The 16039-nt window shown below is 35.9% G+C and overlaps 1 protein-coding gene across 1 annotated transcript; it reads left to right on the forward strand.

The window, feature by feature from the left end:
- The first annotated feature begins 2587 nt into the window (after positions 1-2587).
- LOC110878143 (caffeoylshikimate esterase) lies at positions 2588-8343 on the forward strand. The gene is made up of 8 exons (XM_022126402.2): positions 2588-2979; positions 3069-3098; positions 3639-3768; positions 5129-5275; positions 6087-6217; positions 6321-6458; positions 6572-6670; positions 7916-8343. Exons 1-8 carry the CDS (start codon positions 2680-2682, stop codon positions 8132-8134), a joined length of 1194 nt encoding a protein of 397 aa, XP_021982094.1. The 5' UTR covers positions 2588-2679; the 3' UTR covers positions 8135-8343.
- The last annotated feature ends 7696 nt before the right edge of the window (positions 8344-16039 follow it).

Below are 16039 nucleotides of genomic sequence, written 5' to 3' on the forward strand. Positions count from 1 at the left end.
CCTAAGATCTCCAATTTTTAACACACTAACACTTGTTCCATTAGGGTGACCAACTTTTAACCCACACTCAGACACATCTATACAATTAAACATGTCCTTATCACTTTTAATCATGTGCTGATTAGCACCTGAATCAACAACCCAATTATAGTCATGCTCAAAACACACACTGCTAGAACAACTCAGAAAACCAGACACACAAGCAGACATACCTCCCATATTGGACTTCTCCTGATCCCCATCAGGCTTTTCACCGACTAAACTCATAAGCTTTGCAATCTGTTCTGGAGTAAAAGGCAAAGCAGACACAGCAGAACTAGAAGGACCAGAAGACATACTAGATCTACCAGTATTATTACCATTACTTTTACCAAAAGACACATTACCCCTTTTTTTCATACCAGGAGGATAACCAATTATTTCAAAACACCTATCAACTGTATGACCTATCATGTTACAATGAGTACATTTTAAGTTTGAATTAGGTCCTCTAAAATTTCTTCTTGATGTGTTTTGATTAGATTGATTAGACCTAGCCACATAAGAAACACTTTGACTCTTAGACCCACTACTTGAGAGTCTATGTGACTCTTCTCTAGAAACAATAGAAAAAGCAACTTTAACAGATGGAAACGTTTCCCTTGTTAAAATGTTAGTTCTCACAGGCTGATAAACATCATCAAGCCCCATGAGAAACTGCATTAACTTTATAAGAGCAGAAAAATCATTGTAGTCCTTAGCAGCTTGACAAGAACATGAAGGCAGTTGAAGCATTGCATCAAATTGCTTCCACATTGTTGTCAACTTGTTATAATATTCTGCTACAGTACTACCATTTTGTGCAATACAGTTTATTTTTTTATATAGATCATAAACAACAGAACCATCAATTTTATCAAAAGACTCTTTTAAATCATTCCAAACTTCAGAAGCTAGTTTAGAAAAAACTTGTCCAAGAAATAATTCTTCTGAAACAGAATTCAATAACCAAGTAAGAACAACTGAATTGCACCTATCCCATTGAGCAGCTAATATATCATCATCCTTAGATTTTTCTACCTTACCATCGATAAACCCATACTTATTTTTGGCTTCTAAAGCCAATTTCATGGCACTGGACCACACAGCATAATTCTCAGTACCTTTGAGTTTAATACTAACAATGGTCAAACTACTAGAGTCACTAGGGTGTAAGTACAACGGATCTCCTATATCCAATTTACCAATCAATGTCTGTGAAGTGCTAGGAGCAGGTTCAGGAGGCATAATGACAACAACAATAAGTCACCAAATATCCAAACAAACAACAGCAGGTAACAACAGCAAACACACAAACAGTCAACAAATAATCGACAAACAAACAACAGCAGGTGAACAACAGCAAACACACAAACAATCAACAAATAATCAAAAAACACAACGGCGAAACTGAGTCAGGGACCAGATTCCAGGTTCATCACTCAAAAGGTGCCTGGACAAGCCTTTACTCAGGAGCCAATCTATCCTAGACAACCAAGAACAAATATATGTGCCGGTCCTCACTACCCCGACTTCAACTATATCAATCAACAGAAATAAAAGAGAGAGATAGAACAAGCTTACAGTGGGTGCAACTTCCAAGAACACCAGATCTGTAGTTTTCAAGAACTACAAGATCTGATGCAAAGAAAACACAAAATAACCCTTCTGGTCAGTTTGCCCTAGATCTTCTAGGATCTAGAGACCAACGCAGAAGTCTTGACACAAAGAGGGTACAAAGAATCTCCAAATAGTGAACAGATCTAAACAGATCTGTTAACAAATCAGCCAACCCTAAGCTAGGGTTTCGTCGAACACCACCAAGAACAACCGGATCTAACCAGATCTGGTATCACCAAAAGTTTCCGAGCACAGAAACCCTAACAAAACAACAATAAAGAACAACTAATCAGAGACACAAGATAAAAATGCAGCGGATATACAAAACAGATCATCAACAGGAGCTCATAGCTCTGATACCATGTTAAAAACTATGGTATTATGATGATTCAGTAACATGAACAACAAGAACAACACAAAATAGCGACAAAACGAAGTGACAAAATCTTATTTAACCCAAACCAAAAAAGTACCCCCCAAACCCTAGATCTTACAATCGTAAGATCAAAACAAAGAGGAACGATACAACCAGACTTGATGATCATCCACTGATGATCATCTATACCAACAAGTACAGCAGATCTCTCCAACAGATGAGAGAAGACAAAGTACAACCGGAGATACAACCGGAGATAACAACCCTAGATCTAAACAGAGAAACGTAACAATAATTGGGAGTGAATAATGAACGAATGAGAGAGAGAGCTGCTTTTATATCAACCAAACCACAAGTTCCATTCAGCACCACAAGTTCTTTAGATTGACAACAATAGACCCTGAAAGTTACAACTCGCCACCTCCAAAATATCTGGCCCAACAAACCTGTTATAACAAACTAACAACTCAAAACCATTAGTAACAACTTAGGCCCACATAACCAGGCCCAACAGATCAGACCACATAAACCAAAATATGAATGAAGCCCAATATCTTTTAACAATACCCATGAAGTGCTCAACTCATTGCACCATTAACAATGCTTTTTCCTCTCTTCTTTTCCCCCGATCATCAACTCCATTTCAACTTCTTTCAACTACCACCATGCCCCATTCTCTGATCTCCACTTTCCGGCCACCACTCCTCCGCCGTCACCCACCTTCCACCTCCGGTCAACCACCCACTCTCCGGCCAAAACCCATCTCGAAACACTCATCTTTCTTGATCCAATCAACATCAAGACCTCAAGATTTCAAGATCATGGCCAAGAAGAAACCCATTGAAGGGGTTAGTGATCAGATGAATGCGATTGCTTCCCAGAATCTTGATCACGCGCCGGCTCGCCGGAGAGTGAGATTGGCTTTTACACAAGTTCAAGAACAGCTTGATCATGTCCTGTTTAAGGTTCAAGTTTTAATCTTTTTGACTTTTTTTTTTGTTTTTTTATGAGTTTATTGATTGAAAGCAATATTCTTGTTTTGATTGATATGTAGATGGCTCCTTCTGGAATCAGGACCGAGGAGGTAATTTTTTTTTTTTTTTTTTTAAATTAGAGTTCAGTTTTGACTTTTATATCTCAAATGGGTCAATGGTGAACATGAAATTTGAAAAAGATTTGATTTTGTTTGTAAATAAGAATGATCTGAAGCTTCAAGCTTTATCAATTTGTTATGAATTTTATGAATAAGCTGATCATATTTGCTATTTAGGGAGAATTAGATGAACTATCAAGTATTAGCATTTAGCAGACCATGTAGTACTATAAAAAATTCTTCATTTAATCTTCATATTTAGGTTAGTTTAACCTATTCACTTTGTGGGTTCCATTTTATTTTGTTTCTTGTGGTCAAAAACTAACCCTTTTGGCACCATTATCATGATCTTCCGGTCAAGTGAAATCTTTAGCTCCTGTTCCATATAATACGCGTGTTCATATGCGATACCCGACTCTGTATATTGCTTGTAACTTCCATGATCAAAAAGAATTGTCGAGTTTTTGGACTAAGAAACAGTGATAACTTATACATTCAACTGATTAAAGATGCCTTTTTTGAACTTTATAGTGGTTTGAAATGAACTCAAAGGGTCAAGAAATTTTCTGTAAAAGTTGGTTGCCAAAACCCGGAGTCCGAATCAAAGCCGCAGTGTGTTTTGTTCATGGTTATGGCGACACTTGCACCTTTTTCTTTGAAGGTTTGGGCCATACCTCACCATCTCTATACTACATACATACATACAGGGTAAGGATAGTGTAAAAAGGGCCTAAAGTGTGAGAAGTGTATTATAAAACTATATATAATACTATAGGGGAAGGTTCAAATGAAAACCACTAGTTATTGTGAAAACTAGAAAACTAACTAAAACCCACTAAAAAGGAGGGAGGGAAGACTTTTAATGAAGGAGGGGTAAAATTGGAACAAAAAATATATAACTTTTCAAACATTTCTCATTTCTCCATACGTTATCATTTTAAAACAAAAATGGCACCATAAGATCACAAATTTTCTTATCTTTCATTCAAGTATATTCGAGCATATTTTTTATGACATAAAAAAAGATTTATGGTGTCGTCTTGTTTTCAATACTATTATTATAGTAGTGCACATGTGTAATATAACATGTACTACAATGTGCATTACATGCTTAAAATTAGTTTTTTTGATTCTAGTTTAGCTTTTAGGGTTAGTTTTTTTGGAGGTTTAGGATTAGGATTAGGATTAGGTTTTTGGGTGTGGGGGGAGGGGGGTTTAGGTTTTTGGGGGGTGGGGGTGGGGGGGTTAGGTTTTTTTCGGGTTTATGTTTAGGGTTTAGTTTTAGGTTTTCGGGAGGGTGGGGGGTGGGGGGGTTTAGGTTTTTTTTTTTTTGGGGGGGGGGGGGGGGTTAGGCTTTTGGTGGGAGGGTGAATTTAGGTTTTGGGGGGGGGGGGGGTTAGGTTTTTGGGGGGTGTCGGTGGGGGATGGGTTAAGTGGTTTAGGCTTTCTGTATTAGTGCACATGTGCAGTACAACCAAATTTTTTTTTTTTTTTTTTGAAATTTTTTTTCCATATATAAAAAGTAGCGATTTTTCTAAAAAAAATTGTAAAAAAAAAAAAAAAAAAATTTGTATGTTTTTTAGGTTTTTTTAGGCTTTTTTAGTTAGTTTTCGAGTTTTCACAATAAAAGTGGTTTTCATTTGAACCATCCCCTAATACTATATAACATCATATAAACACCGTATAACAATATGTAACACCATATAATACCATATAACACTATGTAACACTATATAATATTATATAACAAATATAACACTATACATCTATCATAGACATGCTATCAGACAACCTATAGTGTTATATTTGTTATATAATGATATATAGTGTTACATAGTGTTATATGGTATTACATATTGTTATACGGTGTTTATATGGTGTTATATAGTATTATATATAGTGTTATAATACACTTCTCACACTTTGAGCACTTTGTACAGGATCCTCTACCCATACATACATACATATATATATATATTTTCATTATATTCTTGTTGTTTAAAGAAAATAATTACATTCAGGCATTGCTAAGAGAATTGCTGCTGCTGGTTATGGTGTTTATGCTATTGATCATCCTGGTTTTGGTCTGTCTGAAGGGCTGCACGGCTATTGTTCCAACTTTAATGACATAGTTGACAATGTTATTGAACAATACACAAAAATCAAAGGTGTGATCTGTTGTACTAAATCTCCATATTTGACTTTTAACGGTCAATTGAATCATTTTCAACTTCAAAACCGATACAAGTATAGTTTCTAGACATGCATGTGTAGCACATTAAACTGTAACAATTTCTTTTGATTTTGAAGAGTAAAATACCAATTTCGTCCTTGAGGTTTGGCCAGTTTTGCAACTTTCGTTCAAAGGTTTGTTTTTGCACGCCTGGATCCAAAAGGTTTAAAATTTTGTCATTTTCATCCGGCTCATTAACTCCATCCATTTTTCTCCATTAAGTCAGGGGTATTTTCGTCTTGTTTGTTAACTTAAGGGGCGATTATGTCTTTTTCAGGGGTATTCGGTCTTTTTACATAAAATGAAAAAGACCGAATTGCCCTTAAGTTAGCAAAAAAGACGAAAATACCTCTGACTTAACTGAGAAAAATGGATGGAGTTTACGAGCCGGATGAAAATGGCAAGGTTTTCAAACCTTTTGGATCCAGATGTGGAAAAAACAAACCTTTGGACGAAAGTCGCAAAACTGGCCAAACCTCAGGGACAATAAAAAGGCGTTTTACTCGATTTGAATTTCAAAAGTACTAGGTTTGACCCTGAATATATTTTGATCCTGTTTAGTTTGACTTTGAACATTCAAGCTGCTGATCATTTTCAACTTCAAAACCGATACAAATCTACTTATTTTCTATACATGCATGTGTACCACATTAAATTGCAACAATTTCTTCTGATTTTGAATTTGTAAAGTACTAGGTTTGACCCTGGATATCTTTTAATCCTGTTTAGTTTGACTATTTTTACAGGAAGACCCGAGGTGAGAGGGATGCCTCGGTTTCTACTGGCCCAGTCAATGGGAGGTGCTGTGGCGCTTAAAGTTCATCTTAAAGAACAACGTGAATGGGACGGTGTAGCTCTTGTCGCTCCGATGTGTAAAGTAAAGCACTCTATCTCTGATATTAGTTACAAAATTTAGTTTCACTAAAGTTTGACCAACGGGTTGGTAACTTATAATGTTTTGACCCGCAATATGGTTCAAGATTGCAGAGGAAATGAAGCCTCCGGAACCACTGCAGAAAGTTCTAATCTTTTTGTCAAGAATTATGCCAAAAGCAAAGCTCGTACCCACGAAAGATCTCGCTGAGCTGGCTTTTAGGGACCCACAGAAAAGAAAATTGGCAAGTCTTTTATCGTGAGAATAAACTTGATGATGTTACATACGTATTGCTAAGACTTTGACTTTGACTTTTAGTCAGATGTCTAAACAACCTTTTGTTATCTCAAATTTCAGGCTGATTATAATGTCATAAGCTACTCTGATCAGACACGATTAAAGACTGCTGTTGAACTTCTAAATATAACAAACGAACTCGAATCAGAAGTGGAAAAGGTAGGTTTTTTTGTGTGCGGGTACACGTGTATTTTCAGGACAGAAATGATTTGACTGTTTCATTTTTAAAAAATACTACTGGGATTCTCCCGCGCTACGCGTCGGGAATTCGGTCTGCATTGGTCTGGCTCGATATGATACCGGCACTCGCTATAGCAGGCGGAAGAAAACCGAAATAAATAAATTCGTGAATGGGTTGGACATGGGTTTTACATCGACATTGCCGGTACGGGTACCGATGCTGTTTAGTCAGAATTGGTTCGGTTTGTCAGGGTAACGGCACGGTACCGACACTCGTATAGAACCCACGTTGCCGAAAATTTCTACAAAAAGCATTGAAAAAACTACACACAACCGCATATTAGTTTTCTCAAAAAAAAAAAGCGCATGTTAGCAAAAGAAAATCAAATTAAAGAAAAATTAAATGGGTTAAATACGTGTGTGTGTGTATAATGGAATATATGCAAATTTAGAAATAGAACAAAAAATCATAATATTTCTAAGATATTGAAATATAGGCAAAAGATCAAATACAAATAATCTTAACATACTAAACATACAAATTGAAGGAAAACCCAAAAAGACAAGGTGGCATTTTTGTAATTACCACCAACTATCAAAGTTACAACCAAAAATACCTAAAAAAACACAAATTTTATATTAAAAAATCGCTACATTTCGTTAGCAAAAAAAAAAAAAAAAAAATTTTTTTTTTTTTTTTTTTTTGCTGCTACTAAAAGTAGCGATTTTTTAATAAAAAATGTTAAAAAAATAAAATAATTTGTGTGTTTTATTTTATTTTTTTAGATTTTTTTAGGTTTTTTGGGGGGTTTAGTTTTTAGCATTTTAGCTTGGGTGGGTGGGGGGGGGGGGGGGGGGTTAGGTTTTTTTTTAGGTTTTTGGGGGGTGGAGGGGGGAGTAGGGGGTTTAGGTTTTTTTTGGGGGTGGGGGGAGTGGTTAGGTTTTTTTAGGTATATTTGTAGAGTAACTTTGATAGTTATTGATAATTACAAAAATGCCACCTTGTCTTTTTGAGTTTTCCTTCAATTTGTATGTTTAGTATGTTAAGATTATTTGTACAAGAACTTTACCCTTGAAATATAAGTCTGCTCAAATGACTTATATTTTATATAAGAAATGAACTAAGTTGATAAAGTTTTGTGGTGAATATGTGAAAACATCAAACTTTCTTGTATCTATCATGATGTTATTTAATATGTACAATAATATTAATAATAATTGCAGGTTTCTGCGCCATTGTTGATTCTTCACGGAGCTGCAGACAAGGTAACGGATCCGAATATCAGCAAGTTTCTTTACGATAAGGCTGCCAGCAAGGACAAAACTTTGAAGCTTTACGATGGAAGTTACCATTGCATTCTTGAAGGGGAATCGGATGAGAGGATACTTGAGGTACTTGGTGACATTATTGGGTGGCTTGATTCTCATTGCTCTATTCGATAGATGTTTGTAGCAGTTGTTGAGATTAAAGAAAATCTGTTCAAGTTTCACCAAAGCGCGAAGCATTTGACACACTAGATCGGATTCTTTATTCTTTTTGTTACCACAATCTGGTGAATTTTGATGTAACGTGTTACTTGTCTGTCGTTTAATGTTTATGTGTAACATTGTTGTTGTTGTTGTTCTAGTTTGTTTTAAATTGTTTGTCAATATTTCTCTTGCTCTTTGCAAGATTTGTAGCAGGACGGGTCAATGGGTCATTGCTCGAAAGTTATTATTCTCAACAAGTCAGTATAACGATGGTAACGGATAGGGTCGGGTTAGGTTAGGCTTGTCAAGGGTGATGGATCAAAACATATTATTTTAACTAGGCCGGATTGCGTCAATGTTTAAAACACGTCATTTGAAAATCTTGAAAGTTATACACAGCGCGGAATCCCTGCAGTGCAGGTGTTCGAACATACCATTTGTATTGATGGCCTTCACCCTTTACGGTTTCTCATGTAACCTGTATTATCCTATTGAGTTTTCATTGTGTAGAGGGAAAGAGGTGTTTAATACAAAACGACATTGGCATAGTGCTTCAATAGTGTTATATAGTTAATTAATTTATATTAGAAAATGGTAAAATTGAAAAAAAAGAAGTTAATATCTATATCCTCACTTTCTTTAGGGGTATAAACAAGCCGAGTCAAACCAAGTCTGAGCTCGTATATGCACGAGTTTGGCTAGTTTTACTTAAGAGAGCTCGAGACCTGGCTCGTCTCGTTTCGAGCGCGAATCGTGAGAATTTATTTCAAGCTCGACTTAATTTAGCTTGGACTGGGCTTGTTTATTTTTATGTATTTTTTAGTTAAATAGCTATAAATCTTTTTTTATATATATTTTAACTATTATAATTTATATAATGTTAATTTACAAGATTTCTATGCATTGTTGTTGTACCTTGTGTTTTAGAACATTCGCATTGGGTTCCTTATAAATATGTGAGTGTGTTTCATATATTTTATGGAATGGTTGTGAGTGTACGAGAAAGAAAATGTTACTCTTTATATGTAAATATATGAGAAACATTGTTTACTCTTATAAATGTTCTAATATTTTTAAAATTGGTTGTGAGTGGATGAAAGAAAAAAAAAGTAATGATAAAGGTATAGAAAGTATTATTTAATTGAAAAAAAGAAAGAAAATGTAGCATTTTTAGTGTAATTATAAAGATAAGAATAAGGAACCCAATGTGAATGCTCTTAGTGCTTTTCTTTGCTTTAAGTGGTTCGTTCCTTTGATTTTTTTGTTTATACCTTGGTTGTCGGTGGGGGCTTAAAAGGGTAAGCCTCTCACCAGACCTATTTTCACTCTCTTTCTTGGTGCAGACACTTAGATGTTTTCTTTGGGAATTTGCGTCGATTCTCCGGCATCGACCTCAGGTACGTTAACTTTATTTCTTCGCTGCCGTATACGATTACAATTGTAGTGTAAATTTTGTCCTCGTTGTCGTATAGGATTATGACTGTCATTCAAGTTTTTTCTGCGTTTGTTGTTGTTTGTTGGTGTTAGGGTTTTAGTTTTTATCATGGTTTCGTTTTACGATTTTGCTTGCGTTAACTGTTATCTATTATTGTTGCATTTTGTGTAGCAGTTGTCTTTCAAAGTTGTTGTATTTTCAGTGTTTATTGTTGGTTTGTGGATGATGATTACTGTTTGTTTTACGGAAACTGTTTATATATGCGTTTATATACTTTTCGGTTCATTACATGTGTTTCGATATTGTTTGATTTTGTTTTTTGGTGTGTGTTTATTGTTGTTTGTTGATGGTTTCATTTTACGATTTTGTTAACGTTTCTGTTATTTCTTGTTGTTGCATATTTTTGCCACAAATGCCTTTAGAAGCTGTTGGATTTTACGTGAATATTGTTGGTTTGTTGATGATGATTATTGTTTATTTTTCTTGAGATTGTTTATATATACATTTATATACTTTTTGGTTCATTGCTTGTGTTCAAATTTGTTTGATTTTGTTTTTTTTTTCAGTTTGCTTTGGTCTCCGATGTTGACTATTTGGTTATCACATATTGTTTACGAATTGCGGTTCTGTCTATGATGCGATGCTGAGATGTTTTTTTGTTTACGCTTTCCTCTTCTGTCAATTTTGTACCGTTTCTTCAATGCTTGTGTTTTCAATCGTGGCTATCAATGTAGACGAGTTTATTAAGATTGTTATGAAGGAAGACATTCTGAACATTAAGTTATCGAGAAGGCCACTGCTTTGTAGCAACAAGAGAGAGGACCGCCTGAATAGTGCAACTTTGAAAACGAGACTACATGTTCCATTTAAATTAAATCCTGGTTGTTGACAAAAGTCTTTGGCAACATGGCGATCTTTTATCTTGTAATAGCACCATGTTGATCCTTTTTAATCTTGTACACCCACTTATAATCAATTTTATTAGTGTTAGGGATATGTGGATGATCGGAGTGTCGTGCTCCGGTCAAAAATAATATTTATAATCCCAAATTACCCCAAACTACCCCAAACGGATAGTTAGTGGTAGTCAGGGTGTCGAACCACGAAGAGTCTGTGGTCTGTGTCAGGATTCAAGTGATTAGTGAATGAAAAACAATTTACGAAGCTTGCTAATCAATTTTTTTGTTTGTTCGGTTAGTTTGAAAGAGTGTCGGATCTAACCGACAAATTACTACTATGAAAACAATTGTGTGATTATGAAAATAGAAGAACTTAATTACTTGATTGAAAACTATGATTTGAAACAAGGTTCACACCCCGTTTGATGATCGCAAGACCTAGGGTTCCTACACGTTTTAGATCTAATTTAGTTGCAATTGATTATCAACGGTTTTGGTGTTACGAGGCTTAGGTGCCGGTAGCTATCAATGTCACAATGAACGGACAAAAATGCACTTCGTTACGTAGAACACATAAACCCTAGTTTATATTAAAGCATAATCACATTATCCCATTTCACAAAGTCAAATTTAATAATTCACTCGACAATTTGTGAACTCAAAACAAAGGCAAAACAACTAACATAAACTTCAAATAATTCAAACAACTAGTCACAAATTAAAATCATAAACAAATGTCTAAACCCTAGAATGTTACAAAAAATCTACAACAGGGTGAAACCTAAGAGGATTACTCATGATCGATAAAATTGAACTCCGGATGATGAATGCGAAGAACGAGGCATAATCTTGATCTTGGCTTGAATGATGGAGGCCATTAGGGTTCGGGTTTGGATGGTGGTGTAATGATTTGGTGATGATGAGGGTATGGATGGATGGATGAGTATGGAAATGATGATGGATTGAATGGTGAAGGAAAGGTGTTTTCAAAAGTGTTTAGGCTCCAAGTGTAAGATGATACCTACAACTCACGTTCAAAACACAATAAAACCCCAAAACTCTCGGTCAACTGTGGTCAAACGAAGCTAAAATTGCGTAAATTTTCGATGTCGCGTCGACGATGCAGGCTTTGCGCATCTGAGACGCGACAAGTTTTTCTGACGCTAATTTTTGCTGCCTACGGGCTTTCCCGATGTGGTGCATTGCCAATGCACCTTTCCTGCGTCGTCGATGCGACTATCAATTGTGATGCCCGTTTCCTCGTTTTGCGTGCCCGGTTAGTCCTAGATGCATGCCGATGTTTTGAAAAATACCAAATTTCTCCTTAAATTCTAAGAGACCTGCGAAACATAAATCACATCAAAGTATATCATTCGAAACTCAAATTTGCATAAAAACACAAATTTAAATACGCAAAACACCGGACTTTCGACCGCGTATCAGTGGATCCAAAATCCACATATGCTTTTTGATAAGTGCATTAAATTCCTCGACCATGGCTGTTTGAAGCCACCGTGGATGTTGGTTGGCAAGAATAAAGGTAGAGGGTTCAATGATGAGAGGTGTGGAAGGAGAAGGCGTGTTGGCGGACGAGCTGTAAGGATCCTGGGGTTTAGGATTAGGCTGATGATTGGGAGGACCCTGACGAGGAGGAGGATGGGCGGGAGATGTTGTAGAATTGTTGGCAGAGGAAGCACATGAGGTAGTTGTAGGAGATGATGGGGGAGTAAGGGTTAATGTGGATGTTGGAGGTGTGTTTGGTTCAATGGAATGTTGTGGGTTACCAGGCGGTGTATCAAAAGAAAAAGTGGAGTCGGAAAAGGACGTGTAAGGATTGGAATTTGGAGATGAAGGAGGAATGGCAATAGATGAGATTGTTTGTTGGAATAGGAAACTGTGTTCAAGAAATCGAACATGTCGAGCAATGTAGATTCAATCATTTGTTTGATCGAAATAGAATTTTTTGACAGACAAAATTTGCTTAATATCATATATGTTAAATGATTTCTTTGAGGAATGAATTTCGATGAATCAATATGAAGAATAGGAAGATCATTACCATTACCAACATGAAGGATATCATTAGCATGATATGCCTCAAAATGGTTCAGACTTGACAAATTTGGTGTGACATAATTGATGACTCCGGTGTCAGGATGCTACATGTTGTATCCACATGAACTTGCTTCGGGTTGCACATCGAAATAATTGGTATTTGGACGGTTGTGGAAAGTAGACGAATCACGGTGAGGACAATATGAATGGAGATGTCTGATTCCACATCTGTGGAGGAACCATAAATAATGTTCTGTGCAAAGGCCTAAGAAAATTGACTGCAACCATGACCACGACCTATGTTGTTGTTACCATGGTAAGATCCTCGTCCATCTCTGGTGTAGCCACCTATATTATTGGGGTTCGAGAATTGTAGAAGGCTTAACGAGGTGGTTGGAGCTACACCGTTGACATTTGGCATGAGTTGATAGCCATGTTGAGAAGCCATTTGTTGGAGATTCCAGAGCTGCCGAGGAGATTGAGTAGGGCGGTGGAGGCAACAAAGGCAACAACACTAGTAGATTCTGGGGGATTTCTAACCATGTTGTCGTGATCTGTGAGTAGATTAAATAGCTCATTGAATACTAAAGGAGTTGGATGAGCCAAGACATTTGTTTTAGGGCCATTGTATTCATCGCACAAGCCAAATATCAGGTGCATGACCAAATCTTTGTCTTTTACTGGTTCACCTACTTTGGGAAGAGATGAGATAATGATCATATGAACATGTGCATCATTTGAAATCCAGGACTAATAATTGGGATTGGTTGTGACCGCATATAAGGATTCAGATGTTGTGGTAACAATGGGATCTAGGCAAGGAATAGAACCATCAATATAGCTAAATAAATTGGTGGGGGGTGGGGTTAATTTTGTCTTTTGCCTTTTATTGCATTTCAATTTTATTAACAAATTTACCAACCAAACATGCTAATAATTTTCAAAGGATTCCATTCTAAAATTCAATTCCATTACAAAATATTCTGTGGACCAAACGCCCCTTTAGTGAATATCTATACTTACTCTCTTGTTTAATACCAATCATCTCAATTAGTGGTCTTAGTGAATAAGGTAATGAAAATACAGTGAAACTTCTAGAAAAGGTTTATACTTATCTCAATTAGTGGTCTTAGTTAATAAGGTATCGAAAATATAGTAAACTTCTAGAAAAGGTTAATACTTAATTGACTAATCGTTAAACTGTCCACCATTGCCCGCCATTAGATTATCTTAACCTAAAGTTTATTTGGTCTGGTGTAAACCACATTTATAAAATGATTAATCACACTAAATTCACCGATATAATCTCCTTGTTGCAACAGATTAACATCAATGTAGAAGCAGTTAGCTTTTGCTTAATTATAAGTAGTATTCAACTTGACTAATGTTCTTTTCTTTTTTTACATCAAGGAATGGTACTGAATCATCATATGTTCCCATATATTGTTTCAACTTTCACTATCTAATTATTATTTATATCCGAGATATATAATTTTAACTAGGCGATGCTTCATTTTTGGACGAATTGCTAAAAAAAACGAATTATCACTGCACATGTTAGTATTGAAGAGCTATAAATTGGTGGAATATAATGTTAAGGACAATAAACTATCGACCATTCTGATTGTAATGGTCTTTCATTAGGTTATGTGTTGTGAGTTGATGTCTCATGCCAACTCACTACGTGGGGCGTCAAATACCGCACCGGCTAGTTAATAAGGGCATCAATGGCTTCTATTGCCATTCCAATGGTGGGCGCGAGGGAAGAAGACTTTAGGGAAGAATGTGGGGCCAACTCTAAGAACCAATCACATTATTCCTTTTTTTCCTTAATTTTATTTTGTTATTATTCCATGATACATAGTTACTGAATAGTTTAGTTATTGCACCTGCTTGGCGTCACTTTTTGCTAGTTATTGAGTAAGATTGTTATTCCGCAACACATAGTCTTACCTTGTTTAGCTAGGTTAACATAGACAGTTTCTACATTTATTGTCTTGTTTTCTCTTATTTTATTGTAATTATCTTTTCTCTAATAATAAAACATAAATCTGTTTTATCTATATCATTTTCAATTTACAATAAAAATAAAACAATGTATTAAACAAAATGAGAGTTCGAACAACTATATGGTTATCCATCTACTTGAAAGAAACCACCAAATGATATTTACCCTAGTAGTATCATGATATTGGATAAGACTTTTTCTTCGGTGAGGGTTTAATTCTCACAATGGATGAATAATTATAGTTTATAAGTATAATTAGAGTGTGTGAGTTGTTGTTCTAAAAACAGTAAAAAAAACCCTAACGTGCATAACATAGTTAATTAAGATTTAAGAACCGTATGTGTTGATCATGTTAAATGGCGGTGATAGTTGTTTGTATTAATCATCAGTAGCAAACCTACTCTTTATGAACCCCTCCTAAAAGTTTGGTTAAACCTTCCAATTTCCCCCAAAGCCCCCAATACCCCCCATGAAAAAAATATGGGTCCACCACTATTCATCGTTATTGTGCAACTGTTGTCATTTCATGTTCTCTCTTGTTCCTTGTATAACAACCAACATGTATATATTTTGGATTGGCAACTGAGCCCATATGAACTCGGATCTTAGCATGAATTCCTGACTCTAGCGCCATATCATATGCCTTAGATCTTGGTATGGTTAATGATGCGACATCATATCTCTGTTCGGAAATAGTGATCATCGAAAATGGTTTGGTGCTTATATATCTATCATGTTAGTCATGCTTGTTGCCCAGAATGATCTTTGATCTCTAGATCGCAAATGATAAACTAAAATTTCATAAAACTTGAATCGTAAACGTAATACAATGATTGAATGTATGTGGATGTGTAAATCGAAAATAATGATTGAATATGAACAACTAAAAATGAAATTCTAGAGCCTATTTATAGTTTTCCTAGAGTCATGACTGTAGAGACGTGTCTCTTCGTGAATAGGCATGTCCTTTGAGTGAATGGTTGTGATTGCATATGAAGATGTGTGTCTTTTCCATCTTAATCACATCCACTAATTGAATAGGTGTGTCTCTTGGTGGTGCCCCTTGAAGCCATCGATCAAAGATGAGACCCTAGGGGGTTTCACACCCCTTGGGGTGGAAGTTACCATCTTCTGAAATGTCATAAAAGCCCCTGAACTTTGTAACCGCCACTCTTTTCTTTAATTACCAAAAAACCCTTGTAGTTTAGGATGTGTAATGATTAGCGATTTCATTCACCCCTAATCACGAACATCCTTAGGTTGTTGCAAATCTTGAACTCCGAGCAGTTCTCTCATAGTAGCAAACTTGATCCTTGCTAGTGCTTTTGTTAGTATGATCTTCCCGTTGTAGTTCTCCACCTACATGTTCCACAGTGATATCTTCGTTCTCCACGCATTCTCTTATGAAATGATAGCGTGTATCAATATGCTTGCTTCTTCCATGAGAGACTGGATTTCTCATGAGTGCTATTGCAGAAACA

This window comes from Helianthus annuus, chromosome 12 (assembly GCF_002127325.2).
Source record: "Helianthus annuus cultivar XRQ/B chromosome 12, HanXRQr2.0-SUNRISE, whole genome shotgun sequence".
Lineage (NCBI taxonomy): Eukaryota > Viridiplantae > Streptophyta > Magnoliopsida > Asterales > Asteraceae > Helianthus > Helianthus annuus.